This window comes from Panulirus ornatus, chromosome 48 (assembly GCF_036320965.1).
Source record: "Panulirus ornatus isolate Po-2019 chromosome 48, ASM3632096v1, whole genome shotgun sequence".
NCBI lineage: Eukaryota > Metazoa > Arthropoda > Malacostraca > Decapoda > Palinuridae > Panulirus > Panulirus ornatus.
This window is the reverse complement of record NC_092271.1, coordinates 12,889,826-12,908,540: the sequence shown is the minus strand read 5'-3', so window position 1 is coordinate 12,908,540 and position 18,715 is coordinate 12,889,826. Positions and strand designations below refer to the sequence as shown.

At 44.7% G+C, this 18,715-nt stretch overlaps 1 protein-coding gene across 1 annotated transcript in view; it reads left to right on the top strand.

The window, feature by feature from the left end:
• The first annotated feature begins 490 nt into the window (after positions 1–490).
• Positions 491–18,715, top strand: part of LOC139764089 (tyrosine-protein kinase Src42A-like) — a 31,136-nt gene continuing 12,911 nt past the window's right edge. Inside the window, 10 exon segments of the mRNA XM_071690579.1 lie at positions 491–602; positions 960–1,107; positions 1,340–1,391; positions 1,394–1,451; positions 2,543–2,664; positions 6,218–6,381; positions 8,637–8,805; positions 9,852–10,010; positions 16,418–16,596; positions 16,905–17,061. Coding sequence (XP_071546680.1) covers positions 1,033–1,107; positions 1,340–1,391; positions 1,394–1,451; positions 2,543–2,664; positions 6,218–6,381; positions 8,637–8,805; positions 9,852–10,010; positions 16,418–16,596; positions 16,905–17,061 — 1,135 coding nt within the window. The 5' untranslated portion in view covers positions 491–602; positions 960–1,032.

Genomic DNA, 18,715 nt, shown 5'->3' with positions numbered 1-18,715 from the left:
GAATCTGAGATTTCACCTAAACCTTAAAGGAGAATGTGGCCAACCCTACATCAACCTGGCTAACACCTGTTGATGTATATAGCCTAGCTACACTAGGTACAGTGCTGTAATGTATCTAACCTAGCTACACTAGGTGCGGTACCGTAATGTATCTAGCCTAGCTACACAAGGTGTATTTCTGTAATGTATCTAGCCTACCTAAACTAAGTGTAGTACGATAATGTATCTAGCCTAGCTACACTAAGTGTAGTACTACTAATAGGTGTAGTAGCGCAATGTATCTAGCCTAGCTACACTAGGTGTAGTAACGCAATGTATCTAGCCTACCTAAACTAGGTGTAGTAGCGCAATGTATCTAGCCTAGCTACAATAGGTGTAGTAACGCAATGTATATAGCCTAGCTACAATAGGTGTAGTAACGCAATGTATATAGCCTAGCTACAATAGGTGTAGTAGCGCAGTGTACCTAACATAGGAGTCCTGGCCGCAGGTGGTGGTGAGGTAGTACATCCTCGGCCGAGTCGCAGTCTGTCGCTGGACGTTCAGACCAAGAGCCACGTGCCCATCCCACAGAGGAGCGCCGAGGACTCCGACTCCCTCAGGTAGGTCCTGACAATTTGGCCTTCATCCCTACAGCCAGGTATGTATTGTACAGTTCATACTGTCTGCCACTTGCTCATAGTACTGAATAACAATGCTACTGAGCTTCACGTTACGACCCTAGGGCTCTTGGGCACGACGGAACGACCTTTGAGCACGACGGAACGACCCTTCGTAACCCAGGTTTGAGGACCAAGCCATCACTCTCAAGGCTCGACACGTCATGCTCCAAGGTCTACATCTCACGCTGAAGGTTGTAACGTCGTGCTCTAGGGTCTAACGTCATACTCGAAGGGGCTCACGATATACCATGAGGCTTTGTGTATGACAATAAGGTATATTCTTCCTGACGTGTGAAGGAAGTGCACCCGGAGCAACACGCTGACGGGGTCCCCGGGCTGCTCCAGTGTGGCGGGCCTAGCCAGCGGCAAGATGGTTGTGGCGCTCTACGACTACGAGGCGCGCACGGACGAGGACCTCTCCTTCAGGAAGAACGAGCACCTAGAGGCAAGTACTGCTCGACACGTCCCTACCACAACACACACACACACACACACACACACACACAGTCATTCTCAAGATCAGAGAGCATGTGTTCGGAAATCATAAAGAGCAAAAAGGAAACTTAACGCTAATTATGCCATGGCCGTTAATGACATTATCTATCTACTTATACAACTATTTATCTATCTGTATGAATATAGTAGTAAGGAGAAGTAAAATGAGTGTTGGTTTGCAGGTGGTGGAGCAGACGTCAGAGGACTGGTGGCGCGCCAGGAGTCACGTGACGGGCTGGAGGGCTACATCCCCGCCACCTTCGTCGCCAAACTCAAGAGCATCGAGGCGGAGCCGTGAGTCCCTCAACCTCTGTGCCTCCCTTACTCACACGCTGACCCGAGGTGGAACTTCCCTCTCTATCTGGAAGATGATCTCTCAAGGAAGTCTAATAGTTAACTTAAGTGGTTCACTGGACATGAGATTCCATAAAATGGGAAGCTAAAGAATGCAGTCACTACACCATTAAATCTGACATACTAGAGTTGATGGCGCCTCCTCACCATGGTATTAGCTCCAAGAGAACAACGGGACGACCCTTAGGGATGATAGGATGACCTTTGACCTAACCCTTAAGGGTTAGGCCTTTGACCTAACCCTTAAGGGTTAGGTCAAAGGCCATTAAACCTACGGGTCTTGCCGTCTGGCTCAAGGGACCGAGACTGGAGCAAACTGGCACAATTATTTGTAGTACTTCAGTCTAATGCTTACCGACTGCTCTGGTCTTTATCCTCCAGTTCTGACAGATCTGTGGTCCAGTGAGCCACTGAGATAGATTGTCAGGCTTCCCTGGAAAACACTAGCCCCACTATGCAAAGAAAATCATCTTTTGTTATTTTGCAACAGTTGTTAAATTTGAGTGTGACTGACCTGTGTATACAAGTAAAGCTTTTCCCTGACACAGCCTAACATAAGTGATTTATAATGAAATTTTTCATTCAAATTTTCCGTTTAAGTACAATCAGATGGTTAGCCACCACAAGGGCAATAGCTTTCCCACCCTGGGGGGTTATCACATCATTATCGCTCACCACATGACTCTACAATAATGGGAAGAGAACGGGAAAAGTAAATTTAATTTGGCGCTTTCTGTGTTACAAAAGATTATATAACTGATTCACTTTAAAACTGCTGCTAGTAGTGTATAGTGAGAGTCCTGAACACGATCCAAGACATTATATATAAAGACTTGAAGACCTTTCTATCCTACACGACCTCAATGTTTATCCTTACTGTTCAGCTTAAACCGGTTCTAGAATCAACGTACATGATTTTCTTTTGTATGTGGAAAGTTTTATGTCACTGGTGTCTTGATGAAGAATGTTAGTGATCGTGTGCTGGTAGTAGCAGGGGTGAACATAAGGTGTATGTATACTATGTGTGACAGGTGGTACTTCGGGGACATCAAGCGGGGCGAGTGTGAGCGGCGCCTCCTGTCCGACGTCAACGACCACGGATCCTTCCTCATCCGCAACTCCGAATCCCGGAGGAACGAGTTTTCCCTCTCAGGTGAGTAACCCTTCATCATCTCCGTCATCCTAGGGTTAGTTAGGTCAGTGTGTGTGTGTGTGTGGTGTGTGTGTGTGCTACAACCTCGTAATAATCTACGTCAGCGTCGCAGAGGAGGATTTACGTGTTTGACTATACTGTGGGTCAGTCAGTAATGTGATTAAAAACCTCTCCTGAATATTCAACAAGTTCTAAAACAAGTTAAGAGAGCTTAAAAAAAATCAGTTCATACATAGTAAAGAGAACCATAAGAAGTCGGTTCATTTCAAATGAAAATAACGTCGAACAGCCACCTATTTGAATACAAAAGTTCGTGTAGATGGACCAAGAATTTTGAAATAATGTCTTTTAAGATACATGACATTCAAAAGAATAACAGAGGCACAAAGATACACCGATTATAAGCTTATGTGTCAACTTCAATAAGGTGCTCAGTTCTTGAAATACGCGATAGGTCCTCAAGAAAACTGCTGTTCTAAAAGACGATAATAATGAGAAATGATAACAGGAAAAAAAGCAAATGTTACACTATGGAATTTTGTTGAACTCGAGAAGCGAAAAAGTGAAATTTTGTAACCAGACACAAAGACTTTCCTTTGTGTACACATTCTTACTCGCACGGTAGGTAATGCTACACATATGGTTATCGCTGAGTGTTAACATCATTTATCATTTTATTAGAAAAGTTTGTTAAGAGTTTTCAAGTGACAACTTTTGTTTTAACACGGAAACTCTCTACACCAGATGAGGTATTAGTACTCATCCTGGGTTGAGAACATACGGGGAGATTTAATCACGATGATAAATATCTATAGAAAGGAGAGCATTGAATTTCCAAATGACCCACAGACTGTTAACATAAAACTATGTTTCTCTTCCTAATATGCCGACCAGACGAGATGTGGGGAAACATTTTTCAACCAATGCTAATAATAGTTTGAAGTATTATATTCAAAGCTTTCAATACAAGATTTTCTTTATGAAGAATTATGGTTTAGTACCTATGATAATGGCGAAATAAGATTCGAGAACCTTTCTTAGCTAAGACAATCTGTGGAGAACCTCCGTCCTGCACTATATTCAGCAAGATGGATGTATATATTTGGAAATTCAAAGCTTTTTCTTGTTATGATTCTTTTACGTGAAACGAGAATTCTTTGTGATGGATACCCATCACTAACGAATCCGGTGATTCTTTATATCATAATATGCAATGATCTTGACCTCGAACCTGTTCACCTTGAACAAATCAACAGGGAAACATTCAAGCTGTGTCGAAATCCACCTAGTAAACATGATCTCATACGCCGAAACGATATCGTCTCAAGAAATCAATTAAACGTATAAAAAGCGTTGAAGTGAAATCTTTTGATCCTATAAATCAGTAGCACCCTTGAGTTTTCATGCCAAATATTGACAAAAGTGGACCATAGGTTCTGCAGTTATCCTGCCGAAACTATATTGTGGACAGACATACAGGCGGTCGGAGACTTCCTATAACTCGAATCTTTCCAAATATATTAACCGTCAGGCTCACACCTGGATATGTATGATCATTCTCCCGTGTAGCTATATAGACGGTCTGGGTTCGGCTTGTGACTGGGTAATGATAGCTCACAGACAGTCCTGGCGTCTGTGTAGCGGCGTGGAATGGGTCGTTCTCTCCACTGGTGTGATAAAGCAATCACAAGCACAATGAGGCCACCCTCTACACGCCTACTCCCGGTGATAACACACTCAAGCTAAAGTAAACTGATAACGAAGATAATTCCTCCGAGTCCATAAATCTCACATTCACGATCTTAGCCACTCCTTTACCAACCCAAGCCGGTCAACAGTGTCACTTAATCCATAATTTGTAGGTCAATAAAGAAGGGGGAAGCGAGTGGGCGTGAAATAATGAGGTGGAGGTGCTGGTATTAAGTGATGCTGTTCCCCATGTTATCACCAGCGCCAGTGTTTCCGTATGTGGAATACATCATAGATACAACAGCTGATAAAATTAGCTACGCTACGCTCGGTGACTCGCTGTTCAGTCGCTACAGAGTCTTTACCTAAAAGGCATTATTTGTAATAAGTACACAGACCGAACGTTTGGGTTTGGTTCTTCCTCAAAAACCAATGTCTGTAGAACGCTGAAGATTTCAGAATAAATTACTGTGACCAGATACGGTTCAACTGTTAATCACTGCAAACTTTAAACATTCCATTTTCGAAGAGCTAATTAGAAAATTTTTTCTAGATGGTAAATCATCCATTGTTATAAAGTAGTTGGGCGAATCATATCCACACTAAAAGAAATGATTAGCGCCTGACACACAACACCAGCAAGATACGCCGAACAATGAAAAGGCTTAAACAAAACCCAACATGACCATGGATACAAAGACTGAACAAAATGTCTCGATATACCTAGCACACCTAGGCTAGGCTTGGCAAGTGTTATTTCACCCAAATTATATACCATTTATTGATTTTTTCTTTTTTTTTTATAAACTATGTCACATATCACCCTCATTATATCCCATGTATTGATTTTTTTTCTTTTTAATAAACTATGTCACATAGACGTATGGCAGACATTTCAGACATATTGTGACTCTCGGAGAAGGTGCAGGTAGCTCGAAATCTTCCTCTCTTGTATTATAACTTAGCAAAAGAAGGAACCGAAGACATAGCCAAGAGATGATTTTTCCTTTAGTGTTCAATCGTCTGTTCCTGACGCTACCTCACTAACGCGGGAAATACGAATAAGGTGAATCAGGTGTTGACCGCTCGGTTGATAGACTCGCGTGAGAACTTGTTGCTGAAGTTGATGTCTGAGTTTGGAAGACTGTATAAGAGAAGACGTGAGAGTTATTGTGAACATAAGTAAGGTTATCATGTTGAGCAAGGGAGTGAGGGAGGCTGGGTTGGAGTATGAGTTTGAGAAAAGAGCACCTGCAGGAAGTAGAGCGTTTCAGATACCCTTGGATTGATGAAAATGACAGAGACTTGACCTATAGAAGCTGAAGTAAACCTGGGTGCATTGATGACTGTGTGGAAAGAGAACGCACTGTGTATCAGGGCAAAGATGGGTATGTGTGATGGTAGAGTCCCGACCGTGCTGTATGGATGCGAGGCGTGGCCCACAGAGTGGAAGTGTTGGTAAAGATATGCCTGTGGACAATACGTGGTGTGAAGGGCTGACTGAGTTAGAAACAATGTGATACATAGACTCCTGAACAAGGCAGTGGGCCCGCAACTAACCCAGCTGTTCATCCTCCCCTCCGGGCTGGTCAAATGTATCGAAATGTGCAAAAACGGCTGACGTATGTGTATATAAGGATAAAGACATGGTACATATACAAGGTTAAGACTCGAGGATTACGAGTGTATAGCTCCTTCACTGTTACACAAAAACGAATAAACACACACACAAACGTACATCAGATTATGCTCTTTGTTTCGAACCTGCCTGTGGTGTGTCACTCGCCTGACCCTAACCTGAGCCCCAGGTACGACCGCAGTCCCTGGTCCTCTCATGATCCTAGTCTTCTATCTCTCGCTGCAGTGCGTGACGGCGACAAGGTGCGGCACTACAGGATTCGGCCCAGGGACCATGGTGGCTTCTTCATCTCCAGGAGGGACCCGTTCGCCTCCCTGCACGACCTGGTTGCCTTCTACAGCAACGAGGACGGCGGACTCTGCACCAAGCTCGCCAGACCCTGCGTCAGGGTAAGCTGACACACGGGGAGCCGCCCGTACCAAGTCTCTCGTCATGATGGTAGGAGGAGGTCAGGGGTAGTTGTGAGGTGTTCAGGGATGGTACTGGGGTGTTCAGGGGTGGTACTGGGGTGTTCAGGGGTGGTACTAGGTTGTTCAGAGGTAATTGTGAGGTAAGGGATGATACTGGGTTGTTCAGGGGCGGTACTAGGGTGTTCAAGGGTAATTGTAAGGTCAGGGATGGTACTGGGGTGTTCAGGGGTGGTACTGGGGTGTTCAGGGGTGATACTAGGGTGTTCAGAGGTAATTGTGAGGTCAGGGATGATACTGGGGTGTTCAGGGGTGGTACTGGGGTGTTCAGGGGTGGTACTAGGTTGTTCAGAGGTAATTGTGAGGTCAGGGATGATACTGGGGTGTTCAGGGGTGATACTAGGGTGTTCAGGGGTGGTACTAGGTTGTTCAGAGGTAATTGTGAGGTCAGGGATGATACTGGGGTGTTCAGGGGTGATACTAGGGTGTTCAGAGGTAATTGTGAGGTCAGGGATGATACTGGGGTGTTCAGGGGTGATACTAGGGTGTTCAGAGGTAATTGTGAGGTCAGGGATGATACTGGGGTGTTCGGGGGTTGGTACTGGGGTGTTCAGGGGTGGTACTGGGGTGGTTAAATAATGATACACATATGGTAGTCATATGTTTTGATTTTCAATTGTTTGGTCTTCCTCATGATGTGGCTAGTAACATGAGGCGCTGAGGGAAGCCATCGTCTTGTGAAGATAATTCATAGGAAACGTAGCACGATACCCTTCACATACAGCCAAACATATCAACCTTATGAGTGGATTCAGAAGGACTGAGGCGATATAGACCAGTCATGAAGAAAATGTTCAAGGCTGGGGAGGCCTTATAGGCTAAATTGCTAGGCTCAAGGGGTTAAGTAATCATTCTGATCTTATCCTTAAACTGGAGGAAATAATTCTGTGGTCTTCAAGTTGCATGTATCAGCTTTCTTGTAATCAATTTTATGGATAGATTACTGGGCGAACGAAATTCATCTCTGGGGTGTCAAGGTGACTGAAGATGAAGATATCTGTGGTGAGTGGGACCAGTAAACACCTCAAGCCATTCGAGCAGGTTAAAGACAACGAGAAAATACGAAAAAAAAAAAATACATGGTGTTTACAGTCAAATAGCTGATACAGTGATGCTACAGAGAGTACACCACACTAGCAGGCAGCCCCAGAAGATATATATATATATATATATATATATATATAGAGAGAGAGAGAGAGAGAGAGAGAGAGAGAGAGAGAGAGAGAGAGAGAGAGAGAGAGAGAGAGAGAGAGAGAGAGAGAGAGAGAGAGAGAGAGAGAGAGAGAGAGAGAGAGAGAGAGAGAGAGAGAATTAAAGAGACGAAACTGAACACCTAGACACTGACAGAACTACAAGAAGGACACAAGTGATATGACGGGATCAAAATCTTATCTTCGGGATGACTACTGTTCATCATATCAGAGCAAATATATTAGTTAATCGTACGTGAAAGGTCTTGGGTTAAAGCTGTCATTATACAACTCTCATCTCACCTCTTAGTTAGTCTTATTTGCTCGTATACGAAGGAAGACCGTCTTCATCAAACCAATTTTCATGTTTCCTCTTATTAATGAATATGGTCCAGACTCTCACTATGCCGTATATACAGGAAAAGCCCAAACATCCTACATTGTGGAAAACATAGAAAATGGAATACTCCAACTGCCATAGAAAATAAAAGTAATGTGTTGAGGCATAACTTATCTAAACATATATTCGAGTGCTCTTTCTCTCACTTTTTACATCTAAATATATTCAATGTAAAGCACCAAATTATCACATGGTAAAGAGGACAATCTATTCACGTTGCTGCCGGATGTAAGGTTTTAAAGTCACGTCTTGTATGCAGAGCATGACGGCTGTTTACACGTGGTTAATGAGGCTGTAAGCGATGATGACCAGACAGACTATACAGAAATCTCAATATTGTAATTAAAGCTTTGGTTAGAGTTTTAGTGGGTTCGATGTTAGGTATCATCATCTGCGACGGTACCGCCATACTCTGTCTTGTATGCTATGATATATTAATTCATCACGTGAACCATCTGCCTCTATTTTCCTAGCTGGTGAGTATACATACTTCTAATTCCCCCAATTAATTGTCCCCAATTTATATCTTGATCGATTCCGTCCCTGCCAATGGATGGAGGTGATCAAATCACGGTTGACTGTTGCAGATGGACAAGCCAGAGACGGGCGGGCTCTCGTACAACACCCGCGACGCCTGGGAGATCCCTAAGGAGCAGATCGAGCTCGTCCGTCTCCTGGGATCCGGTAATTTCGGCGAGGTGTACGAAGGCCTCTGGAACAAAACCGTGCCCGTGGCCGTCAAGACACTGAAACCTGGTGAGTTGTGGGAGGCTCAGTCACAACACCCTGTGTGTTCCCAATAGGCGGCGACTTACTTCCTACGTTCATGGTTACTCTAGGACATACCTGGTACGTTCTGTTGTTGATGGGACATACCTGGTACATTGTTGTTGATGGGACATACCTGGTACATTGTTGTTGATGGGACATACCTGGTACATTGTTGTTGATGGGACATACCTGGTACATTGTTGTTGATGGGACATACCTGGTACATTGTTGTTGATGGGACATACCTGGTACATTGTTGTTCATGGGACATACCTGGTACATTGTTGTTGATGGGACATACCTGGTACATTGTTGTTCATGGGACATACCTGGTACATTGTTGTTGATGGGACATACCTGGTACATTGTTGTTCATGGGACATACCTGGTACATTCTAGCGAGGATGGGACATATATGGTACGTTCTAGCGAGGATGGGACATATATGGTACGTTCTGGCGAGGATGGGACGTATATGGTACGTTCTGGCGAGATTGGGACATACTTGGTACGTCCCAGCGAGGTTGGTGTGTAAATGATGAGTTTGAGACACACACAGTGCATACTGAAGCTTCCAGTACACATCTTATGCCTCCTGACAGGGCTGGTTGTAGCAGCTATATGATGTGTGACCAAGAGTGCACACATACCTACAATCCCCAGACGAAGTCGGAACATACCCGGCGGTATGTTCTAATGAAACTGGACCATACTTTGACACTTCTGACGAGGTTTTGACATACACAGGGGTACACCTTGGTGGGTTTTGACGAAGTTGGAAAACAGGCTGTGGGTTCTTGAAAGATGTCAAGACGAAAATGTTACATTTATATAGAGGTTGGGTCATATCTGTTACATGCCATGAACACTTAAGAAACATGAGCGAATCTCCCACGGTGTTATAAGTCATGTCATGAGCATAGCCATAATGGGACACAATAGCAATATGTACCTTATACTAGATGGTAACGAAGTGGATGTTCCTAGTAACTGTCCGTGTACCACACTACTGACCACAGCTTCTCCTGCAGGTAAAATGAACCCTAAAGACTTCTTGGCGGAGGCCCAGGTGCTGAAGAGCCTCCGTCATCCTAAGCTGCTGCAGCTGTACGCCGTGTCCACAGAGGAGCAGCCCATCTACATCATCACGGAGCTCATGCGGAACGGCGCACTGCTCGATTTTCTAAGAGGTGCTCGTCCTCACCACCTTCGTTAGTCCGTCACGCTCCCTACTGTGACTGTCCTCCCCATGTGTGGTGTGTGTGTGTGTGTGTGTGTGTGTGTGTGTGTGTACACACTCTTTACGTGTGGCCTCACACGATGAACGAAGCTTTTGGGTCTTTAAGGGAAAAATGACAGCAAAAAGAATAAAAAGAAAATAGAAAAGAAAACACTGAACAACAGCGTCTCCCCTGGGTCACACACACACACACAGAGTGCGTTGGTGTTGCTCATTATAGATCCCCGCGAGGCACACCAACGTATGGTACACACATCTACTCTTGTCTCTAAATATGTGTCTCTTTCTGAGACTAACTGTCTGGAGCTTCCCTGCGTTAGCTCCCACACCCACGCGCGCGAGGCAACAACGAAATGAAGTACGCACGTCCAAGTCGATGCAACTCATTAAGCGGACGAATCTGTGTGTGTGTGTGTGTGTGTGTGTGTGTGTGTGTGTGTGTGTGTGTGTGTGTGTGTGTGTGTGTGTCTGTGTCTGTGTGTCTGTGGGGGGGGGGGGGAAGTGAGGGCCACCGTATGTCTTTACAAGGGACATACAGTTGTGAACGTGGCGCGCCCATGGCATCCCTCACGGAGCATCATACAGTACAAACACATGGCGCACCAGTGTCTGAATAGCCTTTGTTAAGGGGTCTTACTCTTCTCTACCAGGGCGTTGTGTAAGGCACAGGCCTGCACGACCCCCTGGCTCGGCCCACCTCCCTTACTGATGCAACTTTAACGTCAGCCGCCCTCCAGGCCATCGCGTTTATGAGACATTTTTGTCGTAGTCAGAATAATTTCCAGCCCCATGGACGACGGTGGCTCACAAGAAAAACAATTTCTTTGTTTTTGCGTCTCTCTCTCTCTCTCTCTCTCTCTCTCTCTCTCTCTCTCTCTCTCTCTCTCTCTCTCTCTCTCTCTCTCTCTCTCTCTATTTTTTTTTCTTTTTTATACTTTGTCGCTGTCTCCCGCGTTTGCGAGGTAGCGCAAGGAAACAGACGAAAGAAATGGCCCAACTCACCCCCATACACATGTATATACATACGTCCACACACGCAAATATACATACCTACACAGCTTTCCATGGTTTACCCCAGACGCTCCACATGCCCTGATTCAATCCACTGACAGCACGTCAGCCCCGGTATACCACATCGCTCCAATTCACTCTATTCCCCGCCCTCCCATCACCCTCCCGCACGTTCAGGCCCCGATCACACAAAATCCCCTTCACTCCATCTTTCCACCTCCAATCTGGTCTCCCTCCTCTCCTCGTTCCCCCCACCTCCGACACACACATCCCCCTGGTCAATCTTTCCCCACTCATCCTCTCCATGTGCCCAAACCACTTCAAAACACCCTCTTCTGCTCTCTCAACCACGCTCTTTTTATTTCCACACATCTCTCTTACCCTTACGTTACTCACTCGATCAAACCACCTCACACCACACATTGTCCTCAAACATCTCATTTCCAGCACATCCATCCTCCTGCGCACAACTCTATCCATAGCCCACGCCTCGCAACCATACAACATTGTTGGAACCACTATTCCTTCAAACATACCCATTTTTGCTTTCCGAGATAATGTTCTCGACTTCCACACATTCTTCAAGGCCCCCAGAATTTTCGCCCCCTCCCCCACCCTATGATCCACTTCCGCTTCCATGGTTCCATCCGCTGCCAGATCCACTCCCAGATATCTAAAACACTTCACTTCCTCCAGTTTTTCTCCATTCAAACTCACCTCCCAATTGACTTGACCCTCAACCCTACTGTACCTAATAACCTTGCTCTTATTCACATTTACTCTTAACTTTCTTCTTCCACACACTTTACCAAACTCAGTCACCAGCTTCTGCAGTTTCTCACATGAATCAGCCACCAGCGCTGTGTCATCAGCGAACAACAACTGACTCACTTCCCAAGCTCTCTCATCCCCAACAGACTTCATACTTGCCCCTCTTTCCAAAACTCTTGCATTTACCTCCCTAACAACCCCATCCATAAACATCTCTCTCTCTCTCTCTCTATATATATATATATATATATATATATATATATATATATATATATATATATATGCTGGAAAGGATCACAAATTTGCGCGTGATCAAGATATTCCTATGAGTCCACGGGGAAAATGAAACACGATAAGTTCCCAAGTGCACTTTCGTGACATATTTCTCTCTTGTGTTTCCCCTGATGATGTGATTATTACACGAAAGTGCACTTGGGAACTTATGTTTCATTTTCTCCGTGGACTCATAGGAATATATATATATATATATATATATATATATATATATATATATATATATATATATATATATATGGGGAGGTGATAACAAGTAGTGGTGATGTGAGAAGGAGATGGAGTGAGTATTTCGAAGGTTTGTTGAATGTGTTTGATGATAGAGTGGCAGATATAGGGTGTTTTGGTCGAGGTGGTGTGCAAAGTGAGAGGGTTAGGGAAAATGATTTGGTAAACAGAGAAGAGGTAGTGAAAGCTTTGCGGAAGATGAAAGCCGGCAAGGCAGCAGGTTTGGATGGTATTGCAGTGGAATTTATTAAAAAAGGGGGTGACTGTATTGTTGACTGGTTGGTAAGGTTATTTAATGTATGTATGACTCATGGTGAGGTGCCTGAGGATTGGCGGAATGCGTGCATAGTGCCATTGTACAAAGGCAAAGGGGATAAGAGTGAGTGCTCAAATTACAGAGGTATAAGTTTGTTGAGTATTCCTGGTAAATTATATGGGAGGGTATTAATTGAGAGGGTGAAGGCATGTACAGAGCATCAGATTGGGGAAGAGCAGTGTGGTTTCAGAAGTGGTAGAGGATGTGTGGATCAGGTGTTTGCTTTGAAGAATGTATGTGAGAAATACTTAGAAAAGCAAATGGATTTGTATGTAGCATTTATGGATCTGGAGAAGGCATATGATAGAGTTGATAGAGATGCTCTGTGGAAGGTATTAAGAATATATGGTGTGGGAGGAAAGTTGTTAAAAGCAGTGAAAAGTTTTTATCGAGGATGTTAGGCATGTGTACGTGTAGGAAGAGAGGAAAGTGATTGGTTCTCAGTGAATGTAGGTTTGCGACAGGGGTGTGTGATGTCTCCATGGGTGTTTAATTTGTTTATGGATGGGGTTGTTAGGGAGGTAAATGCAAGAGTTTTGGAAAGAGGGGCAAGTATGAAGTCTGTTGGGGATGAGAGAGCTTGGGAAGTGAGTCAGTTGTTGTTCGCTGATGACACAGCGCTGGTGGCTGATTCATGTGTGAAACTGCAGAAGCTGGTGACTGAGTTTGGTAAAGTGTGTGGAAGAAGAAAGTTAAGAGTAAATGTGAATAAGAGCAAGGTTATTAGGTACAGTAGGGTTGAGGGTCAAGTCAATTGGGAGGTGAGTTTGAATGGAGAAAAACTGGAGGAAGTGAAGTGTTTTAGATATCTGGGAGTGGATCTGGCAGCGGATGGAACCATGGAAGCGGAAGTGGATCATAGGGTGGGGGAGGGGGCGAAAATTCTGGGGGCCTTGAAGAATGTGTGGAAGTCGAGAACATTATCTCGGAAAGCAAAAATGGGTATGTTTGAAGGAATAGTGGTTCCAACAATGTTGTATGGTTGCGAGGCGTGGGCTATGGATAGAGTTGTGCGCAGGAGGATGGATGTGCTGGAAATGAGATGTTTGAGGACAATGTGTGGTGTGAGGTGGTTTGATCGAGTGAGTAACGTAAGGGTAAGAGAGATGTGTGGAAATAGAAAGAGCGTGGTTGAGAGAGCAGAAGAGGGTGTTTTGAAGTGGTTTGGGCACATGGAGAGGATGAGTGAGGAAAGATTGACCAAGAGGATATATGTGTCGGAGGTGGAGGGAACAAGGAGAAGAGGGAGACCAAATTGGAGGTGGAAAGATGGAGTGAAAAAGATTTTGTGTGATCGGGGCCTGAACATGCAGGAGGGTGAAAGGAGGGCAAGGAATAGAGTGAATTGGAGCGATGTGGTATATCGGGGCTGACGTGCTGTCAGTGGATTGAATCAAGGCAGGTGAAGCGTGTGGGGTAAACCATGGAAAGCTGTGTAGGTATGTATATTTGCGTGTGTGGACGTGTGTATATACATGTGTATGGGGGGGTGGGTTGGGCCATTTCTTTCGTCTGTTTCCTTGCGCTACCTCGCAAACGCGGGAGACAGCGACAAAGTATAAAAAAAAAAAAAAATACATATATATATATATATATATATATATATATATATATATATATATATATATATATATATATATATATATATATATCCCCCCTCTCGGTTTTTTCTTTTTTTTTTTTCTTTTCCAAAAGAAGGAACAGAGAAGGGGTTCAGGTGAGGATATTCTCTCAAAGGTCCAGTCCTCTGTTCTTAACGCTACCTCGGTAACGCGGAAAATGACGAATAGTATGAAAGAAGGAAAAGAATATATATATATATATATATATATATATATATATATATATATATATATATATATATATATATATATATATATATTTCTTTTTTTTCTGCTTTGTCGCTGTCTCCCGCGTTTGCGAGGTAGCGCAAGGAAACAGACGAAAGAAAAGTGGTGTGAGGTGGTTTGATCGAGTAAGTAACGTAAGGGTAAGAGAGATGTGTGGAAATAAAAAGAGCGTGGTTGAGAGAGCAGAAGAGGGTGTTTTGAAATGGTTTGGGCACATGGAGAGAATGAGTGAGGAAAGATTGACCAAGAGGATATATGTGTCGGAGGTGGAGGGAACGAGGAGAAGTGGGAGACCAAATTGGAGGTGGAAAGATGGAGTGAAAAAGATTTTGTGTGATCGGGGCCTGAACATGCAGGAGGGTGAAAGGAGGGCAAGGAATAGAGTGAACTGGATCGATGTGGTATACCGGGGTTGACGTGCTGTCAGTGAATTGAATCAGGGCATGTGAAGTGTCTTGGGTAAACCATGGAAAGCTGTGTAGGTATGTATATTTGCGTGTGTGGACGTATGTATATACATGTGTATGGGGGTGGGTTGGGCCATTTCTTTCGTCTGTTTCCTTGCGCTACCTCGCAAACGCGGAAGACAGCGACAAAGCAAAAGAAAAAAAAAAAAAAAAAAAAAAAAAAAAAAAATATATATATATATATATATATATATATATATATATATATATATATATATATATATATATATATATATATACATATATACGACTATAATTAATATGAACGCGCACTTCACATATAACATACAAACCGGCAACAGGCATGACAGAGGTCACCTTCGGCCAGGCTGCGTAATTGTATGCTGTCGAGAAACTTTTCACTGAATGGGAGTCAATCCTTACGCTGTTAGTGATTGCCGCGCAGCTCTAAGGTGATACTATCCTCCCTAAGGGCACTTCCTCTTGGCACTAGTAAGAGAAGTAGCAAATTCAGGCACAGTAAATGGGCCATGATATTTATCATGTTACTCGCTCAGAGTGCTTGCAGGCTCAAGCAAAGACACAAGCACATTATATCGATTCGTTCGCCTTTAGCGACGGGTTGAGATAGATTCGTCTGTCTTCATAACGATATTAGTTATATTTTTCCCAGGGTTTGCTATGAAGAGTGTGTTCTGTTATGCTGAATCTGTCATAGTTCATCTGATTTGTTTGTGAATCTGAAGGTCTTCTCCCTATGTGGCAAGTGCTCAATGGCTGATCAAAACTCATACTTGGCGAATATCATTCGCCTGAGGTAGGATGTATTGGTTGTAAGTTATGATGACTGGTTTTTCCAGTCATCACTATCACCAGTGCACGACCCATTATCATCACTATCACCAGTGCACGATCCATTATCATCACTATCACCAATGCACGACTCATTATCATCACTATCACCAGTGCATTCTCCACATCATCGCCACCACTACTGATACTCTCATGTTTATCAACCATATACCAGTGCTACCACAACCACCATCTGTACCAAATACCAGTCACCATCTGTACCAGTAATACCACAACTACCACCTGTACTAGTACCAAAACAGTCACCATCACAACCACCACCGGTAACAGTCAGTCACCATCTGTACCAGTACTACCACAACTTCCACCTGTACCAGTACCAGAAAAGTCACCATGACAACCACCACCGGTAACAGTCAGTCACCATCTGTACCAGTACTACCACAACTACCACCTGTACCAGTACCAGAACAGTCAGCACCACAAACCAACACCTGAACCACTACCACACCACAGTCACTATCGCCACTCCCCTCACTCAGACCAGCATCAGCATCTCACAGCCACCACTTACTCTGGCACCATCACAGTCACCATCATCACCACCTGGGCCACAGTGGCTAGAGCGTACGGTACACCTCTGCAGGTCGAGGGCGGTGGCTGCCGCTGACGGACCAGGTGTACATCGGGGCGCAGGTGGCCTCGGGGATGGAGTATCTCGAGAGCAACAACTTCATCCACCGAGACCTGGCCGCTAGGAACGTTCTCGTGGGAGACAACAACAACGTCAAGGTGGCCGACTTCGGTCTCTCACGGCTGGTACAGGTGAGGGCTGTTACCACGAGTGTACCTGGGAAATGCTCTTGCCTCGGCTGGCTGGTTTATAATGCTCGTCAATTCTTGCCGGATGAACCACGTACCTTTACAATCTGTCTCTCTATCCAGAGCACAGGTGACAAAGTCTCATCTGGACTCTATATAGATGACTTTCCTGTCTCACCACAATGCTCCTTACTCCCTCCCTCTAATTAGACATCTCCCTCCACCCCCTGTAACCAGTCTATTCCCTCTACCTCTAAACCAGACGGCTCACTATACCCCCTGTAACTCAGACCGCTCCCCCCTTCCTGCAGGAGGAGGTGTACGAGGCGCAGGAAGGTGCGCGGTTCCCCATCAAATGGACGGCCCCGGAGGCCCTCAGCTTCAACAAGTTCAGCACCAAGTCGGACGTGTGGTCCTTCGGCGTCCTGCTCATGGAGGTGGTCACGTCTGGCAGCACGCCATACCCAGGTGATTGGTGCTGCTCCTGCAGTGGCTGTTGCTACCTAGGGAGGGTGACTGGTGATGATCACGTCACTCTCTTGGTGAATATGACTCCTGGTGAATGATGGAGGTGGAGGGAGTCTTGCAGCAGACAACACGTCAGCTGAGTGTTAGTGATGACTGTTGGTTCCGATGGCTGCACTGATGGTGATGATGATGATGATGAAGGTGTCTGAGTGTGACTGGTGATGATGATGAAGATGAAGGTGTCTGAGTGTGGATGGCGATGATGATGATGATGATGATGAAGGTGTCTGAGTGTGACTGATGATGATGATGATCATGATGAAGGTGTCTGAGTGTGACTGGTGATGATGATGATGAAGGTGTCTGAGTGTGGCTGGTGATGATGATGATGATGATGAAGGTGTCTGAGTGTGGCTGATGATGATGATGATGATGATGATGAAGGTGTCTGAGTGTGACTGATGATGATGATGATCATGATGAAGGTGTCTGAGTGTGACTGGTGATGATGATGATGAAGGTGTCTGAGTGTGGCTGGTGATGATGATGATGATGAAGGTGTCTGAGTGTGGCTGGTGATGATGATGATGATGAAGGTGTCTGAGTGTGGCTGGTGATGATGATGATGATGAAGGTGTCTGAGTGTGACTGGTGATGATGATGATGATGAAGGTGTCTGATGGTGGATGGCGATGATGATGATGAAGATGAAGGTGTCTGAGTGTGGCTGATGATGATGATGATGATGATGATGAAGGTGTCTGAGTGTGACTGATGATGATGATGATCATGATGAAGGTGTCTGAGTGTGACTGGTGATGATGATGATGAAGGTGTCTGAGTGTGGCTGGTGATGATGATGATGATGATGAAGGTGTCTGAGTGTGGCTGGTGATGATGATGATGAAGGTGTCTGAGTGTGACTGGTGATGATGATCATGATGAAGGTGTCTGAGTGTGACTGGTGATGATGATAATGATGAAGGTGTCTGAGTGTGACTGGTGATGATGATGATGAAGGTGTCTGAGTGTGGCTGGTGATGATGATGATAATGATGAAGGTGTCTGAGTGTGACTGGTGATGATGATGATCATGATGAAGGTGTCTGAGTGTGGCTGGTGATGATGATGATGAAGGTGTCTGAGTGTGGCTGGTGATGATGATCATGATGAAGGTGTCTGAGTGTGACTGGTGATGATGATGATGATGAAGGTGTCTGAGTGTGACTGGTGATGATGATGATGATGATGATGAAGGTGTCTGAGTGTGACTGGTGATGATGATCATGATGAAGGTGTCTGAGTGTGACTGGTGATGATGATAATGATGAAGGTGTCTGAGTGTGACTGGTGATGATGATGATCATGATGAAGGTGTCTGAGTGTGGCTGGTGATGATGATAATGATGAAGGTGTCTGAGTGTGGCTGGTGATGATGATGATCATGATGAAGGTGTCTGAGTGTGGCTGGTGATGATGATGATGATGATGAAGGTGTCTGAGTGTGGCTGGTGATGATGATGATGATGATGGTGATGATGAAGGTGTCTGAGTGTGGATGGCGATGATGATGATGATGATGATGATGATGATGATGAAGGTGTCTGAGTGTGGATGGCGATGATGATGATGATGGTGAAGGTGTCTGAGTGTG